At 33.8% G+C, this 17,975-nt stretch overlaps 1 protein-coding gene across 2 annotated transcripts; it reads right to left on the bottom strand.

Annotated features, from left to right (window-relative positions):
* Positions 1-323: 323 nt before the first annotated feature.
* On the bottom strand, positions 324-16,345 carry LOC134263842 (uncharacterized). 2 transcript variants are annotated; one of them, XM_062746211.1, is made up of 20 exons: positions 16,253-16,345; positions 15,846-15,922; positions 13,997-14,110; positions 13,548-13,638; positions 13,159-13,204; positions 11,769-11,896; positions 11,144-11,239; positions 10,960-11,021; positions 10,740-10,830; positions 10,163-10,373; positions 9,400-9,720; positions 8,998-9,119; positions 8,523-8,602; positions 7,906-8,232; positions 7,256-7,452; positions 6,626-6,815; positions 5,877-6,274; positions 5,535-5,660; positions 871-997; positions 324-467 (listed from the first exon to the last, which is right to left on the bottom strand). In XM_062746211.1, exons 2-20 carry the CDS (start codon positions 15,908-15,910, stop codon positions 395-397), a joined length of 2,865 nt encoding a protein of 954 aa, XP_062602195.1. In that variant the 5' UTR covers positions 15,911-15,922; positions 16,253-16,345; the 3' UTR covers positions 324-394. The 2 variants fall into 2 exon arrangements, with proteins under 2 accessions (XP_062602195.1, XP_062602193.1); XM_062746209.1 differs by lacking the exon at positions 16,253-16,345 and adding an exon at positions 16,154-16,246 and having other exon boundaries at positions 325-467.
* Positions 16,346-17,975: the final 1,630 nt, after the last annotated feature.

The raw sequence follows: 17,975 nt of genomic DNA, 5'->3' as shown, positions 1-17,975 counted from the left end.
CTATCAAAGCAAATAATTAGAACCATAAAATAAGAACACAACTGGGATACTCATATAAATTATTGGCAAAAAGTGTATTGTTACAGTGTATTTCAATAATTTTTAAATCACTTATTTTGAAACTCACAGATATCTGTCCAATATGAAAGGTTATTCCTTCCAAAACGTGAATAAGAGATGCTTATAATTTGAGTGCATATGCTCCAGTAGATTGTAGTGAAAAAATATAAATAGTAGACAATAATCAAAGTCCATCTGAACTAAGTCATTGATTATGAAAAGTGAGCCATCATATAATGCTTTGGAATAGTACACTGACTAGCACTGTTAAAGATCACTGATTTTTGTTTTGACAAAAATTGTTCCACACATTTTCATGCAGCCAATCTGGATTCTAATGAAGAGCTTTGACCTCATTTTCTTCATCACTTTCTCTTTCTTCTTCATCGTCCAACAGTTCATCTTCCCTAAAAATATGAAACCATATATAAGCAAAATTAAACCAGTATTAAATACAGTAAATATCATTTTGACAGTGTTTGGGAGATAATAAAACAAACACATGTTACTTTTGTGGATTTGTCATTAATACATCATCATGCACCCATGAAGAATGCTGAGCATTGAAGTTGATTTTTGATTATTTGACACTTCTGTATAAAGGTCACTAGTAACCCATCAATTAAGTCTCCCAGATTTGAATCTAAGCTCAGCAATTCATTGCATATTAGATTCCTGTGAACACCAATGCTCATATGTTATATTATTAACTGTATAATTTAACACTCCATATAAATTCTAATCAGAAGGTCCATTAACAACATTAACAGAATGTAGGCCTGATGCTCCTCATTGTCTTATAATCCTGACCTGAGCCTGGAGTTGATGTCGTAGCCCTGATCCTGCTGACTCATCCGACTGAAGGAGCGACTACTTCCTGTGCTGCCCTCGTCATCCGTGTCTGGCAGTATACTCATCCGAGATATCTGGCCATCAGCTGCTCAAAAATAATATAATAATAACTCATATGAGATATCTGGCCATCAGCTGGAGAAAATAATGTAATAACTCATACGAGATATCTGACCATCAGCTGGTTAAAAAATAATGTCATAGGATGTAATAACTCATACGACAATTAAGGCCGTCAGCTGCTCAAAAACGAGAAATAATGAAAATAAATGATACGATTTGGAAAGTATCCAGTGCCTTAATGAGAGATTTTTTTTATTGTTTTTAAAAAACACTTCTGCTTTGAACAATAGGTTTATGAATGTCTGACTCTTTCTCTCTGACACCCCCTCCAACAACTCTTGCCCATAGTGCCTTTGATGTCTGTCAAAAACACCCCCACCCCCAACCCCCACCAACCAACAACAACTTTTCTGATTGTTCTTTCAGGGCCTGTAATCCTGACTGTATATCCCATGTAATCCTTGCCACAATACAAATCATATGTGACGCGCCAAGCAAAAACCTCCCTTATCTCTATTATGACGTAACGTCAAAAGACGCGTCTAAAGTCAACAAGGTAAAATCGACGTAAAAACGCCTCCTCGAGAGAACTGAGAAATTCTACCCCAGCAAAACAAGGAGATTATTTATATGCTAGAAGGAAGATTTTTGGGTGTGGTTTGATGTACTTCATTCTGTAAGAAGTTAGTTTCCGTCAAGTGTCTGTGTGATCTTTCCTTTTCACAATTAAGTGTTTATTATTAAAGATGTCCAGTCGTGGTTAATAAATTCCTGTAAGGCCGTTTAAAAAAAAAAAAAAAAACTGTTTGCCCTCTCACTATTCGGGCTAAAATAATTGGCGTCGGTATAGGTAGGTCGAAATTTTTTTGTCGGAAATTTTCAATGTTGAATAAAACTAAAGGCATTTCTGAAACAAAAAAAAAAAATAGTTGTTGATGGGATGAGAAAATTCCGGAAAGAATATTTTGGAGGTTTTGAAAAGATTTTAGTCGGTTAATCTTAAAAGGTCAAACAGACAATTTTTTACAGATAGTAAAATTTATTATGCAGCTGTTTCATCATTATGCATATGCAAGAAAAAGTAAAAAGGAGTATAACTAAAAAAGCATTTTTTTCAAAAATAGCGATGCAGTGAAAAATGACCTGAATTACTTCTCTTTTATTTAATTTTACAGCTACCCAATTTATGATATAAACTGAGCTGGGCAGTAAACACTGCAGTTTATATTTTTAAAAGGGCGTAAAGTGTTCCAACACAGTTTATACCATATAAATTGGGTAGCTATTAATTAAATTCGTTAAAAAAAATTTTTTTCATTTTATGTATGAAAAAAAAAATTGGGTTCCATTAAAAATCACTTCAAATTGTACAATATTGAAATGTAAGGTCAGGCGGATCGATATGTTTTTGGCGCATGTGATTGAGACTGATAGATAATCAAAATTATACAATAAAAAGTTATTTCTTTATCCAACCAATTACCGCGTTATAACTAGAATTAAATTATTACATCTTTTTACTTCCGTAGATGATGTAAGTTTGAAAACTGCATCGCTGTTTATTGTTCTTTTCTGTGCAAGTAGTAAGAACTGTATATAATCTTGGATAGCTTGCCAAGGATATTGATAAATAATTACGTTTAGTTAAAAAATGTAATTCTCTCTAGATACAACAGAGAGTATTTGTTTTGGATACTTCTTCCGGGATTAGTTTTTAGCCGTTGATTTAAAATGAATGTTTTGAAGAAAGGCATTTTGAGCTTCTCAATTGAGTTTGTTATTGTTAAATTGTTTAATACCTTGTTATGTAGTACACAAAAATGTAGAAAAAATTCGGACACTCCCCTTCTCTTATGTGTCAGGTGTCTTCCAACTCTTTGGCGACTTCGTGCTTTTGTCGGGAATATATACAGATGCTCGCATACATTGTAAGTTACAGTCCCACTTTCTAAGATATTTCATGAATGAGATTAAAACAGATTGGACATATTTTTTATCGACCTTTTCCGTCATTTTGCTACAATTTTATGTCTTAATAATCCGTTTGCTGAGGTTATAGCGGTACACACCGATAATACATCGAATGTGAAACTGGCAAACATGATACATCGCTAAAATGTTACATGAATAATTAGATCTAATACACATCGTTACAAATTGTTTGAACACTGTAAAAACATCCCATCCTATTAAAATTTTGAGCAAGGTTTATCTGCCAAAGAAAAAATTCGGGAAGAGATGACTTTAAAGTTTTGGATTCCTGAAAACAGCATAAGTTCAGCCATTCATAAAATTGCTGAATCAAGTTGCCGCATGTAGTAACGCAGTCTCCGGTGCTCATTTAGCCCTCTGAACCTAGAACATCAATGCAGGATGGAAGTTTAAATTAAACATTTTAGAGGTTTTAAATTTTCTTTGTAATGATTTTATTTTAACCTTCAATATTAAGGATTTATTTAACCTGCGATAAGTATATCCCCGATAAAGATTTTACAACCAACATTTTATAATTAACATATCTAAACATTGGTAAATAGAACAATAATCTTATATTTTCTTCTGTTGAATTGCAAGTAAATGAATTATCTGCATTTCAAATAATGGAGATTAACCACCAATCACACGAAATTTGATACATATACATGTAACAAACTTAAACAATATCAATAGTTTTCATGTAAATTTGATTGGCTTAAATTATTGCGTGCTTGATCAACTAACCCATTCACACCGCTTCAAGTTTATCAAAATATGTGTATAATTACATATTATGTATAAATTAAAACAATAAATTCATTTTTTTAAATAACAAAATTTACAACTTACGATTGTTAATGTGTGCCTTTCTTGTTTACATAGTTCAGGTAATAGATTAAGCATGGATGTCCATAGCAGAGACGACACAGCCCCCCCCCCTCCCCCCGTTTCGATAATGGAAGAATATTAAGTATGTTTTGTCCGTTCTTTTCATTTCTGTTGCGATTTGAGACAGACATGCCGTGACGTAACATCGTTTCTGAAAAAAAGGGGGGGGCAGCTAGAGAATTTTTTTACTTACCTGAAAAAGTTGAGTAAGAAAAAAAAATTCCCAAACTCCAAAATCCTATATCGCGGGGGGGGGGAGGGGGGAGGGCAAATTTTTCTAAGGCCTACATCCTTCAGTACCAATTTTTCGGCACACAATGCTATAAGAAGTGTTGGAGGGGGGAGGGCAACCAAAATTTCAAGGTATATTTTCAATAGTGAAGTTGGGATAAAAAGTGGGGCGAGCCCACCCCCCTCTTTGCTATAAGTGCCTGGTATGTTTTATCCTATACAAAAAAGCAACTAGTATTTGATCTGATTAATTGTGTGCACGTACTTTCTCAGGAAAGGAATAAGCTTATAGATTAGGCCTCATATTCTACGGGTTGTAATTTCCCCAAAGTTATTACAATCATGTGGATTTCACAACGACACCAAAAGAAGAAAAGGATCGAACCGCACTACAATAGACAAATAAAATTTATTCGAGAATATTAATAAGCCAATCAAAAGGCTTTAAAAATGAATTCGTATTTCTGCATACATTTCCCCCGCATTAAAATATTTGAAGCTAAAACATTTAAATAGTATAAACTTGTGGTAAAAGAAATATTATTGTAGCCTGTAGGTAAAAAAAAAACCTATCGCACACTTTAAAAATTAAGGTACATGTATTTAAAATGTAAACTATGACTTTCTCTTTAGTCTGTGGATTTAACAGGCTGTAATATCCGAGGGTGGGGTGGTAGGGGGCTTTCTGGAACTATTTTAAGATAACTACTTTGATAATGTAACAGATACAATTAAGTGCCTCTGCTTACCGGGTAATTCGGATTGAACCCGAGGCCTCTGGCTTGCCAGTCCAGTGCTCTTCACCGATTGAGCATCAGGCTTAACCCACCAGCCCAAGCTGTTTTGTATATCGTTTAATTGTACTACCATAATAGGATTTTTTCATCTAAATATTGCCTTTTTCCTATTACTGTTGCAGTGATGTATATTTCTGCGGTTTTATTGCATTAAGAAAGCCATAAATTGGAAGATCTCCCAGAGAAGATTTTCGATTTTGATTTGATTTTTTTTTTTTTTTTTTTACTTGTCAATAATTTCTGTGCCTCCCCCCCTTCTTTTTTTAAAAGATATAGTTTAGAATGTTTATTTTCTATTATTACGATGAAAAGATTTTAAGTGTTGATATTTTTAAGGGAATCAAATCAAAAGTTTAAAAGATATGAATATCATTAAAATCATTATATTGCTTAACGTTATTTTACGGTTTTACGTTATGAAAATCAATGCAGTTACACACGTCACAGAAAATATACCGTCATTGTCATGCGATTTTTTATACATTTATACACAGAAATATATGTCATACTATATATCAAATGAAAGAGAAAGAAAAACTCTACAAGAATCAATAAAAAACTGAAAATGTCAAAATTCTTCGTTAAGGGAGGTTTTTGCTTGGCGCTTCACATATACATGTATCTCTGACTTTGTGCTCCCCTCTACGAACGGTTTCTGCACAGTACCTGTGATTCTGCCAGACTCTGAGGCCAGCTCCCACTCCAGTTTATTCAAACTCTCCTGGTCTTCCATGTTCCTATTTTCCTGGTCCCCAACAGCATCATAAGATGATAAATCCTCCCCATCCACAACTATAAAAACAAGATTAACACTTGTTTACCTATCAATAGAAAATTGGGAAAGCCAAACCTCTGCTTTAAATGAGGTCTGGAGAATCTCTGTCTTAAATTTTATCTGCCTTTCTCTTCTCTTAATCAAACTTTTGCTTGTTGAATCTTGATTGCAACTTAAGGTTGATAATTCTACAGCAAAGATTTTAGGGTTGTGAGAAAAGTGTGAGGCCCTACCTATAGCCCTGGACATTGGTCTCTCTAGTCCCTCAGCCCTGGGGGTCTGACCTCCAAAGCGTGACGATGCCCTCGCAGATCTTGGAGTTATACCAGTACCAGATCTACTGACAGATCTTGCCCCCATTTGATCTACCCCTCTGCTATGCGAACGATTTCCGAAAGTTGTAGAGGATTGTACATCAGTAGGTTCTAGGTCATCAGAGGGTTCAGCCCCTGGGGTCTCTACTCTGGGGGTGAGGGTCCTATGGGAGGATCGGCTTTTTGAGTGCCTGCTGGGTTGTCTGAAGCTTTTCTCTCGTGGAGGTTCAGGGGATCTTTGTTTTGTTGATGGATGACTAAAGCTGAAGTCTGGTAAGGTGGAATCTCTCAAAAGAGAATCACTGCGACTAGGAGCTCTGAAACACCAAAGTAGGGTTTAAATATAAAATGTTCAGGAACTGGTAATTTTTAAATTACGGCTGAAATCAGAAACAATTATAAAACTTAGAAAGAAATCAAAGTCTCTTCAATCATTTTTTGTTATCTGTTCATGGAGACTAAGACTTATGATTTCTTTCCTCTTTGGGACTAATATTTCATCTTTTTATGGCCAAGTATTCTGTTCATACCAGGTACTCACTATAAGCAAGTTTTTTGCTGTTGTTTTTCTTCTAGCATTTCTTATTTTGTGTCAATTTGTCAAAACATGTAAGTGACAAGTTGAATTAATTGTACATTCCTAAATATGATTAAAAAGCCATAGAAACCTTGGTGTGGGTGTGTCAGCATCTACTATTTCAGCGTTGCTATGGTAAACGTTAGCACCCATGACCATATCAATGGCATCAGTTTCCATGGGAACAGCTAAAGGGTCCTCCACAGGTTCTACTTGTGCATCTGGTGCATTTTCTGCGAGACTGCTGTCTGGTCTCCAAGAGCGAGGGGCCATCTGGTACACTAGATAAAGAACAATCATAGACTTTTATTGTATGAAAAGTCGGCTCAACTTATAAATCAGTACCACATAAAAATAAAGTGTTCCTTTCTTGGAAAACATTTGATAAATTTTCAATTTGACAAAATTATGAAAAGCTTAATTGTTTATAAAATTCTGTAAACTAACATTCACTTCTTGAGGAAATCAAATGAAATAAATTGCATTTACTAACTGTGATATGATAATTTAATAAAATTATTCATCAATTAATAAATTGTATCAACTTACATGTATATACTGGTAGTCAATATAGTTTTTGAAAGCTTATGTATTTGGAATTTAGCATGGTATTACACAAAGTAAAAGCATCTCTGGACAAAATATTTCTCAGGACAAAATGTTTTTAGATGCATGGGCATCAAAAGACTCTGACAACAGCTTTAACTTCTGGCTTACTCACATTGATTGCTAACTCTTATTTTATCGTCCTTGGCACTCTTGGCCCTGGATGGGGTCATGACTCTGTCTTGCTGTACTGGGGTTACACCAATCATAAACAGCTCCTCCAATGGTACACTCCGTTGAACTTTGACCTCTGCTGACATCTGGGCCACCATACTCAAGGCTTCACTGGGACCCTTAGTCAGACAGCCTTCTCTGTAAATCGTTATGTTCTATGAATCTTTTCATCTTTTCTTTTTGAAATCAATGAATACAGATTCTTTGAAAAAAAAATGCATATAGCTTCTGTAGAAACACAAAATTCATCGGCTGCCAAATTAAACTTTGTTTTTTCGAAGTCAATCAACTTATACGATACTTGTCATATAAAAAATTTGTGTGGCATTTAATTTTGTTGATAATTGTTCACAGTTAACAACAAAATAAATGAAATAAACAACATTATACCTAAATAAACTGGTGTTAAAATTTGCAAATGTCTATTTATTAATGATGTGCATTATAACCATTTATTTTCTGCCAGTTGAAAAAATAACAGCCCCCCCCCAAAAAAAAATATCTGTCTATGAACTAAAATATTCCTAAATCCTTGTATATAATCAGACACTCGTATACATACTTTTAATAGAAAAGAATCTGAAATCTTACCCTTCCATCCTGGATCCTGCTCTACTTCTTGTTTGTGATCCGGGTCTCTGAGAATCTTGTCGGCTCTTTGCTCTACTGGACGGTGGTCTAGATTTGGCAGAGAAAGGTCGCACTCTTCCAGACTTGACCCTACTCTCTGTCCTTGATTGGTCTTGATGACTGTCCTTGACCTTTCCTGACCCTAATCTATCCTCAGTTTTGATTGGTGGTTTGGCTGACACGTTTTCATTTGAGGGGATAATTTCGTTTTCTGTTTTGGGATCTGCTCTGCGTTTTGAAGGCTTGGGTGGTTTGCTGCTTCTCTGGGTTTCTCTAGCACTGTCCTCACTTACAAAAAAATTTTTTTTTAAAAATAGATTGAATGCATATACAGCACAACTTCCATATCTTTAATATACCGGTAGTTTAACCTCAAATACCATGGATATGTAAAAGTGATTTGGAAGTGCCAACCATTTATTCTTGTAAAAAATTTACCCTTAATAACTCAAAACTTTGGATAATTTTGTTTTGTCTGGTTGTGTTGGAGATAATGAGAATTGACTGTAAACAGTATAGAATTTTACATTATTTTAATCAAAGGAATGGGAAGAGGTGGGAGGAGGATATAAACTGACCTCTCTTTGACTGTCCAGGCCTCTAAATCACTGACCTCCTGAACTACAAACTCTGTAGTCTCCTCTATTGTAGGATTGGTCTGTAAATGCAGAGAATAATTGATAGAGAACACATTTTATTAGGATGCTGTATAAATGAACTACTGATCTCATTCATGAAAATAATTACTACTGGTTTGTTTTTCTCACCCAAACCTTGAAATAAAGAGGATTTTCTTTAAAAAAAAAAAAAAAAAAAGGACATTTCATTTCTACATTTCATAAAAATGTTCATGATGCAAAACCATGATGTAGATCTCAAGAATTGATTTCTGTAGTAGGAAAATGCTCACAATTAAAGGTCCCTTGTAAACATGTACATTAATGATTTAAGGCCTTGGCTAAATCTTATCCCTAGAGAAATGGATGTAAGAATTGCCTATTCTAAATCACTCTAGTCCTCATGACCTTGACCTTATGTGAATTTTGAACTTACTGTTACAGAATCCAGTTCAATGATAGAAATGTTGTCCTCATCATGGCGAGCTTTCCCTACACTCGTCTTGGAGGAGGCCTTAGACAACTCATACAGAGCTTTAAAATTAACTCTTTCTTCATCTGAAACACAGAAAAAACATTCATTTCTAAAACTCTTTAAACCAAATATCTGCCGCTTTTTTGACCTTCTTTTACACATGAATATTTCATGCCACAAAGTTTGTTTTGTTTTATATTTAAAGAATAATTCCTGTAACAAAAAATAGTTGTCACAGATAGATTCAAAATAAACAAACTGAATAAATTTTGTCTTATGTTATAATTGGTTTACACAGTACATTCCCTTTTCATATCTTATTGACATTTATTTCCGAGCCTGCAGAATTAAGGTAACACATACCCTCCATGTCCTCATCCTGCCCCTGGTCTTCCTCTGCTCTGCTCCTCTGGGGATAAGCCTCGATACGAGGAGTCTGCTGGCTCCGAGGGGTGAAGGGCATCTGTACCTCACTGTAATTGTCCTCAGGCATGGAGGGGAAGTTCAGTCGAGGAGTCGCAGGCAAACTGACCCGAGGGGTCTCAGTCTTCTCTACGTCTGTCTGTCTGTGTTTCTTAAGGAGGAGTCGTTCAGCATAGGTTAGGTTGGAGGAAAACTTTATTTCCACAGGAGGAGGTTTTTTGGTTTCTGTGCCACTGTCAATTCCCATTGGAACAGGTTGACCTAAATAAAACAAAATAGCTATTATTTTCTACTTAATCATGCAGTTGTTATAGGTTGCTATTACCAACCTTCAGTTAGAGTATTTAATGTGATTACATGTATATAGAAATTCTATTCTGAAATGAAACATTCTGCTCATCTATGGTTACTACTCAAGTGGAGTCTCAACTTCACAAAAAAATTGAGGATGCTGGGTGATGGACAATAATTTACATCTTATTTCCACTTTGAGACTTAAGGTTTTCTAATTTTAAATGTTGACTTATGAAGTTTTTAAGAATTTTAGAACTTGAGGTTTTCTGTGGTGTACTGTGTGTCTATGACTTATGTGGTGTTTCGACTTCAAGAACTTGAGGTTGTCTGTGGTGTACTGTGTGTATATGACTTATGTGGTGTTTAGACTTCAAGAACTTGAGGTTGTCTGTGGTGAACTATGACTTACGTGGAGTTTCCACTTTGAGAACTTGAGGAGGTTGTCTGGTGGTCGACTCCTGAGCTGGTTCCCCACCCTCAGACTTTCCTGTCCTCCAGGCAGCTAGGGCCGCCTGGAATGAAGCAGCACTCTCAGCCTCGTTGTAATCCCCATCAAACAGGGAGGGGCCATCAAAGGATCCGCTCGCCCCCTCAGGACTGTTCCTTCCTTGATCGTTGAACTGATAAAAATCATAGGTGTGTCAAATGCATTGTATACAACTTTGTAGTCTCAAGTCTGTTCCTCCCTTAATCGTTGAATTAAAATTTTTAAATTAATTATATCAAACCCATTGTATACCACTTTGTATTGTATTCTTTTCAAGCTATCCTGAATTCAAGATTTTTTTTTCACCACCTCTTTTGATTTATGTATTGAGGCTATTTTAGGCACATTTATCAGTATCTTCAAGTTAAGAAAACTTCAATATAAAGAAGGAAGTGGCTTGAAATACACATATAAGAAGTTGACTAAGAACATATGTGAGAATAATGCGTATCTGCTGCTAGCAGTATAAAATTAATATAGACACCTTGTATGTACTTACTCTTACTCTGTTAATGCTGGAGTGTGCAGGGTGGATCGCATTTTCTGAGGGGTAACTTTCAAAATTTTCGGAGGTATGATTGTCATAATCCCTGAAAAGGGAGAAAATTTAGAGTATAAAATGTGTTTTGTACATGTACTTTATATAAAGAAATGCAAAAACAAGGAAATGCACCCCTCCTTCCTTTCAGAGAAAAGAATAAATTCAAAAAGGACTGTACCCATTGCCATTTGTAACTGGAGGTGCAGGTCTTGGAGACATACACTGCCTTGGCCCTGTTGCCTACAAATACACAATAAATTGAATTTTCTTTTCATTCCAGAAACTCTAATGGATTTGTATCAATTGTTAATAATTCTATATAATTATGTAGTAATCTTAAGTTTCAAATTAAATGAACTCACAGACACTGGAATGGACCTGTGCTTTTTCAGGGCTCCTTTCAAATGGAATGCTGCAAAACAACTCGGGCAATACAGCTCAGAGCATTGGATGCAAGACTGAAAACATTACAACGAAAAGTTCATAACGATATAAAACTAGTCATAATAATACATTGAAATTATTCCTTATTAATATGCAGTGCAGCAAAAATAATAAAATGATAATGGATAATATAGAAAGAGCAAAAGCTTAGTCTCTGAAGTCCAATGAAAATTGGTTTCCCTGAAATCTCAGTTTACTAAATAGGTTTGATCCAGGCAATCAGAATCTTGCTTAATGACAAATTATTTCAATTGTATAAGATTTTGGAATTCAAAAGCAAATTCAAAAAAATTTGGGATGAGCACATATTAATGAATTACTCTTATAATGGTGGAAAAAATCAGTATGGGTATACATGTACATGTAATAACTTGCTTCAAGACTTTTGCATATACTTCTGAAATTAAGCACGTTTCATTTTCAAGCATTTTTAAAATATAAACTCCAGCAAATAATAGCTGGACCCCATATGTTCTAACTGATTTTAATATATATATTATTCTGTTAAATACATCATTTAAATAAAGGAATTTCTTTCCATACCACAGCAGCTTTTTTCTCCTCACACTGGCCACACTTGGGACCTTTGACCTTCTGTCGTGGAGTGGAGGATACGTCTTGTTTGGCAATGTACGCCATTGTTCCTGGTTGACTTGGTCTTTCTGGGATGTCTGTTAAAAAAATCAATTTTACTACATTGTTCTGTTAACAAAATAAATTATACTACATCTGTTAACAAAAAAAAAAAAAAAAAACCAGAAGTCTCTGTCGAGACTGAAGCTCTACTGGTTTGTACTGATAGTAAAGAAAGAGAAAAGTTCTTAAGAAGTTGGGAATTGAAACTTTACCACAGCAATAAAAAGAATTAAGATCCTTGATTAAGTGTCTTTATGTTCTTAGTATAGTCTATTTGCATGCCACATTATATTATAATCAGACTTAAACTGCAGGAGGAGTAGCATTTTGAGATTTTTTAACAGAAATTTCTATTTTTAGTTACCATGGCAACACCATTCATCGAAAACAAAAACCAATATACAGAATTACATATCTTAGTGTAGTCTACTTGTATGCCAAGTTATATTGAAATCAAACCAAAACTGTAGGAGGAGTAGCATTTTGAAAGAATTTCACAGAAATTTCTATTTTTAGTAACAAGGCAACACAGTTCATCGAAATCAAAAACTGATAAACAGAATTATGTATCTTAGTGTAGTCTACATGTATGCCAAATTATATTGAAATCAGACCAAAACTGCAGGAGGAGTAGCATTTTGAAAGAATTTCACAGAAATTTCTATTTTTAGCAAAAACGGCAACACCGTTCATCGAAATAAAAATCGATACACAGAATTATGTATCTTAGAGTAGTCTACTTGTGTGCTAAGTTATATATATATATATAAAAATGTAGAAGAAGTAGTATTTTGAAAAAATTTCACAGAAATTTCTATTTCTAGTAACCACGGCAACACCGTTCATCGAAATCAAAAACCGATACACAGAATTATGTATCTTAGTGTAGTCTACTTATGTGCCAAGTTATATTGAAATCAGACCAAAACTGTAGGAGAAGCAGCATTTTGAAAGAATTTCACAGAAATTTCTATTTTTAGTAACAATGACAACACCGTTTATCAAAATCAAAAACCGATATACAGAATTATGTATCTTAGTGTAGTCTACTTGTGTGCCAAGTTATATTGAAATCAGACCAAAACTGTAGGAGGAGTAGCATTTTGAAAGATTGTTTACAGACAGACATATTAACGGACAGACAGACGGACGGACGACGGACGCATTACTATCGCATAAGCTCTTCTGGTCTCTGACCAGTAGAGCTAAAAACCAAGTTAACTCAGGATCTGACCATGTTCATAATCATATTCATAATCATATGAAGTATAAAGTTTAAAAAAAATCATTTACTTACCAAGAGGAGTGTCCTTTAGGACTTTGACTTTCTTTTTACCAGAACTCTGAAGAAAAAAATGAAAAAAAATGAAGGCACATTTCCTCTAGTAAATCACATCTTTCCACCCCAAAGCAATAAAAATGTAATATTCTATATTTCATGTTGCTTTTCTTATAAAAGTGAAAAGATATTCAGCTTTATACACAAAACAATCTATAGAAGATAGAATTTATAAATGTACAAAAAAACCAGTTTCAAATCATCCAATTCAATTACATGAGCATTGTTAATTTTCTTAAGGACCTGCTCTACATTGTGAAAGACTTGAACCTGTGAATACATATTAAAAAAACAAAACAGATACTGTGTGTGTGGCAGAAGAGAGATTACGAGGGACTGAGATCTACCTTGGAAGAGGAGGGTTTATTTAGGACGTCCGTGGCATAGGAGTTCAGGTTCCCTGTCTGACCTCTGGACCAGTAACCCCCACCTTGTCTCCTGGAAAAAAAAATTAGAAATGTTTTACAATTTATTTTTCATCAAGTTTACATTTATTTAATTATGTTCATACTGCTTTTACATCAATATTGAAAAAAAAATTCCTGTTGTTTTTTAGGTTTGTATTGGCTCTACTCATAAATTGTAGTGTAGAAATGGACCTTAAATTTGCACATTGTTGGTTATCTTTACATTTCTTGATACACAAATATTTTAGCAAAATATAATGCTTTAATGGTATAATGGTGTTTTTGTGTAATTTTGTATTGCATTGATATAATGATGTTTCAGCGGCAGTGCTATAATATACTTCTGTATTGTTATGGTATATTATGGTGTTACTGGCTGATTTTCTTACTCTCTCTCCTCCTTTTCTTTGTTCATCGCCAGTCGGAGTTCTGCTAGCCTCTCCTCCATCTTCCTACTCTCTGTTTCCAGTTTGTGAGTCTCATCTCGTGCCCGTTTGACATTGCTTACAAAAGAAAAATATTAATTTAAGTTAAAACATTGCTTTTAGTCTGAACTTTATGTTAAGTGGCATATGTTTTGCTCTGAATGTAAAACTTTTCAGTCAAGTTTAATTTCACTGCTTGGTAATTAACATTTTTAATTGAAATGTGTAACACAATACATTTGTTTAACTAACTTTTAAGTCTTTCCAACTAAGAATACAGAGTTAGAGATTGAATTTTAACATATTTGTCATGAGAAGTACATTGTTATTTACAATTCTAGAAATGTAAGTACAAGACTTATTCCCTATATATTATAATTCATTCTGCTAATTATTTATTGAAATAAATAAACAATTTAATATCTAATCATATATCATTAATACTTCAACCATTCTTACAACATTTTTGTCTATATGCACATGTAAGAAATACAATTTGACACATTTTATGTATTTTTTAAAAATTTATGAACAAAACCCAGATCAACTCATTTACCAAACCACAGCATGCAACGCCAGTATTCCTATCACAATGCCCTTAAGTTTGTTGTTTTAACTGATTATATCATACACAGTGCATAGCAGTATAAAAGAAAGATACACATGCACAAGGTGTCAGTTTCCAGCTATAATTTAGATACAACCATTTAAAACATCACAGTCATAAAGTGTTTTGCAAATCAAGACAATTAAGACCTACAGCTATAAAGACAGATTTCCTGAATAACTATTATATCATTATAATGTGTACTTACTGAAAACGGGATCTATATGTATTATAAAAATTTAGAATGTACAAAAACAAGTCTGCGAAATAAATCAGTAAATTGAATAGAAAATCCTTTTTCACATTTTCAATTATTGGTTAGCTAGCATATAATTATTTATGCTTCAATAAATGTAGAGTCATTTTAAAAGTGTTATTATATTGAATGCGGGTGGTTTGCCTCCGTATATACACCATTTCGCGCCGAGTGGATAAAGCCAATATTCACACAATTACTTTTATCTCATACGACTTTCATTTTAACAAAACTTCGCCCCACGTGTATATTATACATTAGCTTTGAAGTTTTAAAGAATTTCTATTAGTATGAGTGCTTATAATGAAGAATATTATTCTATTTTCTAATTACTGATGTGTCTCTATGCAACTTGAAGATTGATTGCCTTTGAAGTTTCCTTGTTCTACTGTACATAATTTAAACATTGTAAATAAATTTAATATTGTAAATCAACTGAAAAACAATGACAGCCTTCATTGAAAAATCAACGCGATTTGTGAAATAAATAAATGTATTTTAATATCCAGTCCTAAATTATTCCAAATTAGACGATCAAATCTGTTCAAATAGTCATAATTTGGCTAAAAATGGCCTCACTTATTGTATTAATACATATTGGGATAATTCACATAACACGACATTAACGCTTGGGGTTAATTAATTACAAGCTACCTGACAGGTAATAAAATTTTGGCGAGGGATCGTGTCACACCTGCTATTGATAAAGCATTACCTGTAGATAAAGCATAAGTTTATCCAACGGCGCGATACCACACGTATGCGATAAATTATTTATGCTTCAATAAATGTACACCATTATATTAATACATGATGTGGATAGTTATAACACTGTGTAAATAAGTTAATACATCCTTAACATTGTTACATTTCTTAAAATTAATACAAACTAAAATAAGGCTTTACTAGACTGATAAATTTGTTATTTTATGTCTCTAATTCCCACTTACTGTTGTTTAAGTCTAAAGGATATATCCTCTTTAGATCTAGTGTTTGTGTTGAATCCAAATGACATGATGAATCTTAGCTGTAATAAAATTAATTGTAAAAAATGAATATGAAAGCATAATATAATGCCTTAATAGATTCAAATCATATTGGTTAGCTTATATTGGTTAGCTACCCGGTAACAATTTTTAAAGGAAATTCGCGCTATCGAAAAATGGGAATTCTCTTACTTTTCGGGTACTGTGTGTATTGCATTGTATAAATTTGAAAAAAAACAATGATATTTATGATACATTTATCTTGAGCTTACCAAATATTCCAACAAAAATGAGTTATTCAGATGTTTGTTAGTTTTAGCACCTTGTTAACATGGTAAACAAAAACGGAATGCAGAATTCTCGCAAGTTACCTAATCTCGCGATATTACATACCGTAACCGGTAGCGAGGTGATTCAGCTTTACTTGATTTCGGACCGGAGTCGCAATCGCTCTAAATTTTTTTTTCTCATGTGAATATTATCAAACAAATAATTTCAGGAACATTTAATCGAATGTCCATGTTTTCATTTTTTTGATAGATCTATGAGATTTTTTTAAACGTCCTATGATAAAAAACTTCACACATTTCCGAAATGCGGATATGTGAAATTGGTATGAAGTCTTTGGCATAAAGCTTTAATCCCACCCCACCCCCCTCCTCGGTTGACTCAGCCACGGTCCATTGAAGTTGGTGTGCAAGGTACCGAAAACTTTAGTTTTTGTTTATTGTTAATGTGGATCTTTGTGAAATTGGTATGAAGCCTTTGGTATATGAAGCTTTCAAAGTCAACACTGAACCCCAGCTTTTGCAATGAAATTTAGCATAGCAACTCCCTATGGATCACGAAATCATTGATTTTGAGGTCAAAAGGTCAAAGGTCAAGGTCATAAATAAGCAAATTCTGTCTGTTAAAACACTTTCGTTTCCACACGATATCTCCCATTTGAGCTATAGCAAAGAAATTTTACCATTCAAGTTAGTGTGCAAAGTTCAGGTACATTCTGTCTGTGTGTAACACTATCATTTCGATATTTCATAGGGTTTGTTTTTTATTATTGTTAGTTTGTTTGATTTCTGTCACTATTTTTAGCTTTATTGTCAAAAATTTCTGGACTTGGATTTTTTTCTAAATAAATCAAACACCATGAATTGTGTAAAATTTTTAGAATACCGAACATGAAAAAATGAATATATACTTGTATGTGACTTCAGTTCTGCATATACTTCACTCTGGGTAAAGCGACTCCCTAGTGGAAAATTTGAGAGGTACTGGGATCGAATTTCGCCTTTTTTTTTAATTTTTTTTTTTTACCAACGCATGTGAAATAAAAATTTATGATCTCTCTGTGATAAATATTCCATATAAAAAATATTCTATACACATAATAAAGAATAAGCAATCAAATCTTTATATGCATATTGACATCATGTATTTTATTTGCTTCAGTATACATGTATACATTTAATAATTCTACAAATTCAGTACATGAATTCTCTGAATTAGCTTGTTTTTCTTAGCTTAATGTCAAGAAATTTCTGGATTGTTTTTTTCTTATCCGTTGTCAAAAAAATCCTGGATTCACATTTAGTTCCCGAAATTTCAGCTTTTGTACGCAGATTACTTATATAAAAATATCCACATTCAGTGCATTAACATTATATATGAAAGGCGTAAGCTGTCAGCATCCTGATTTTACTTTGCTGACAACGTCATTGCTTCCAACACAAAACATGCATATTCTTGTTTTATCAATTTGTTTGTTAATAGCTCGCCTCCTTTTATAAATTGTTCGCGCATAGGGCATCAAAACAGGTATTTGAGACATACGATCCAGGAGAGTTTCGGAGAATTACGTGTAGATCTATTTGTATGCGTACACACATATGACTGTGTATTCCATTGATGGGCATGTATTTCTTTTCTAAACACTTACTAGATTTCCACATTTACAAGTATATATACAAACATGAATCAGCATTGCCCATTTAAAGTGAACTCCGATAAAAAGTGCAAACATCTCGACCACGGCATCTCCAGCTTCCGATTTCTAGAAAAGCGGATGATCTTTTTGAAGTAGGATTACACAAATAA

The sequence above is a fragment of the Saccostrea cucullata genome, unplaced genomic scaffold, assembly GCF_032062105.1.
Source record: "Saccostrea cucullata isolate Sc308-1 unplaced genomic scaffold, CSIRO_AGI_Scuc_v1 ctg358, whole genome shotgun sequence".
NCBI lineage: Eukaryota > Metazoa > Mollusca > Bivalvia > Ostreida > Ostreidae > Saccostrea > Saccostrea cuccullata.
The sequence above is the reverse complement of the archived record's forward strand: the minus strand, read 5'-3'. Positions and strand labels throughout refer to the sequence as shown.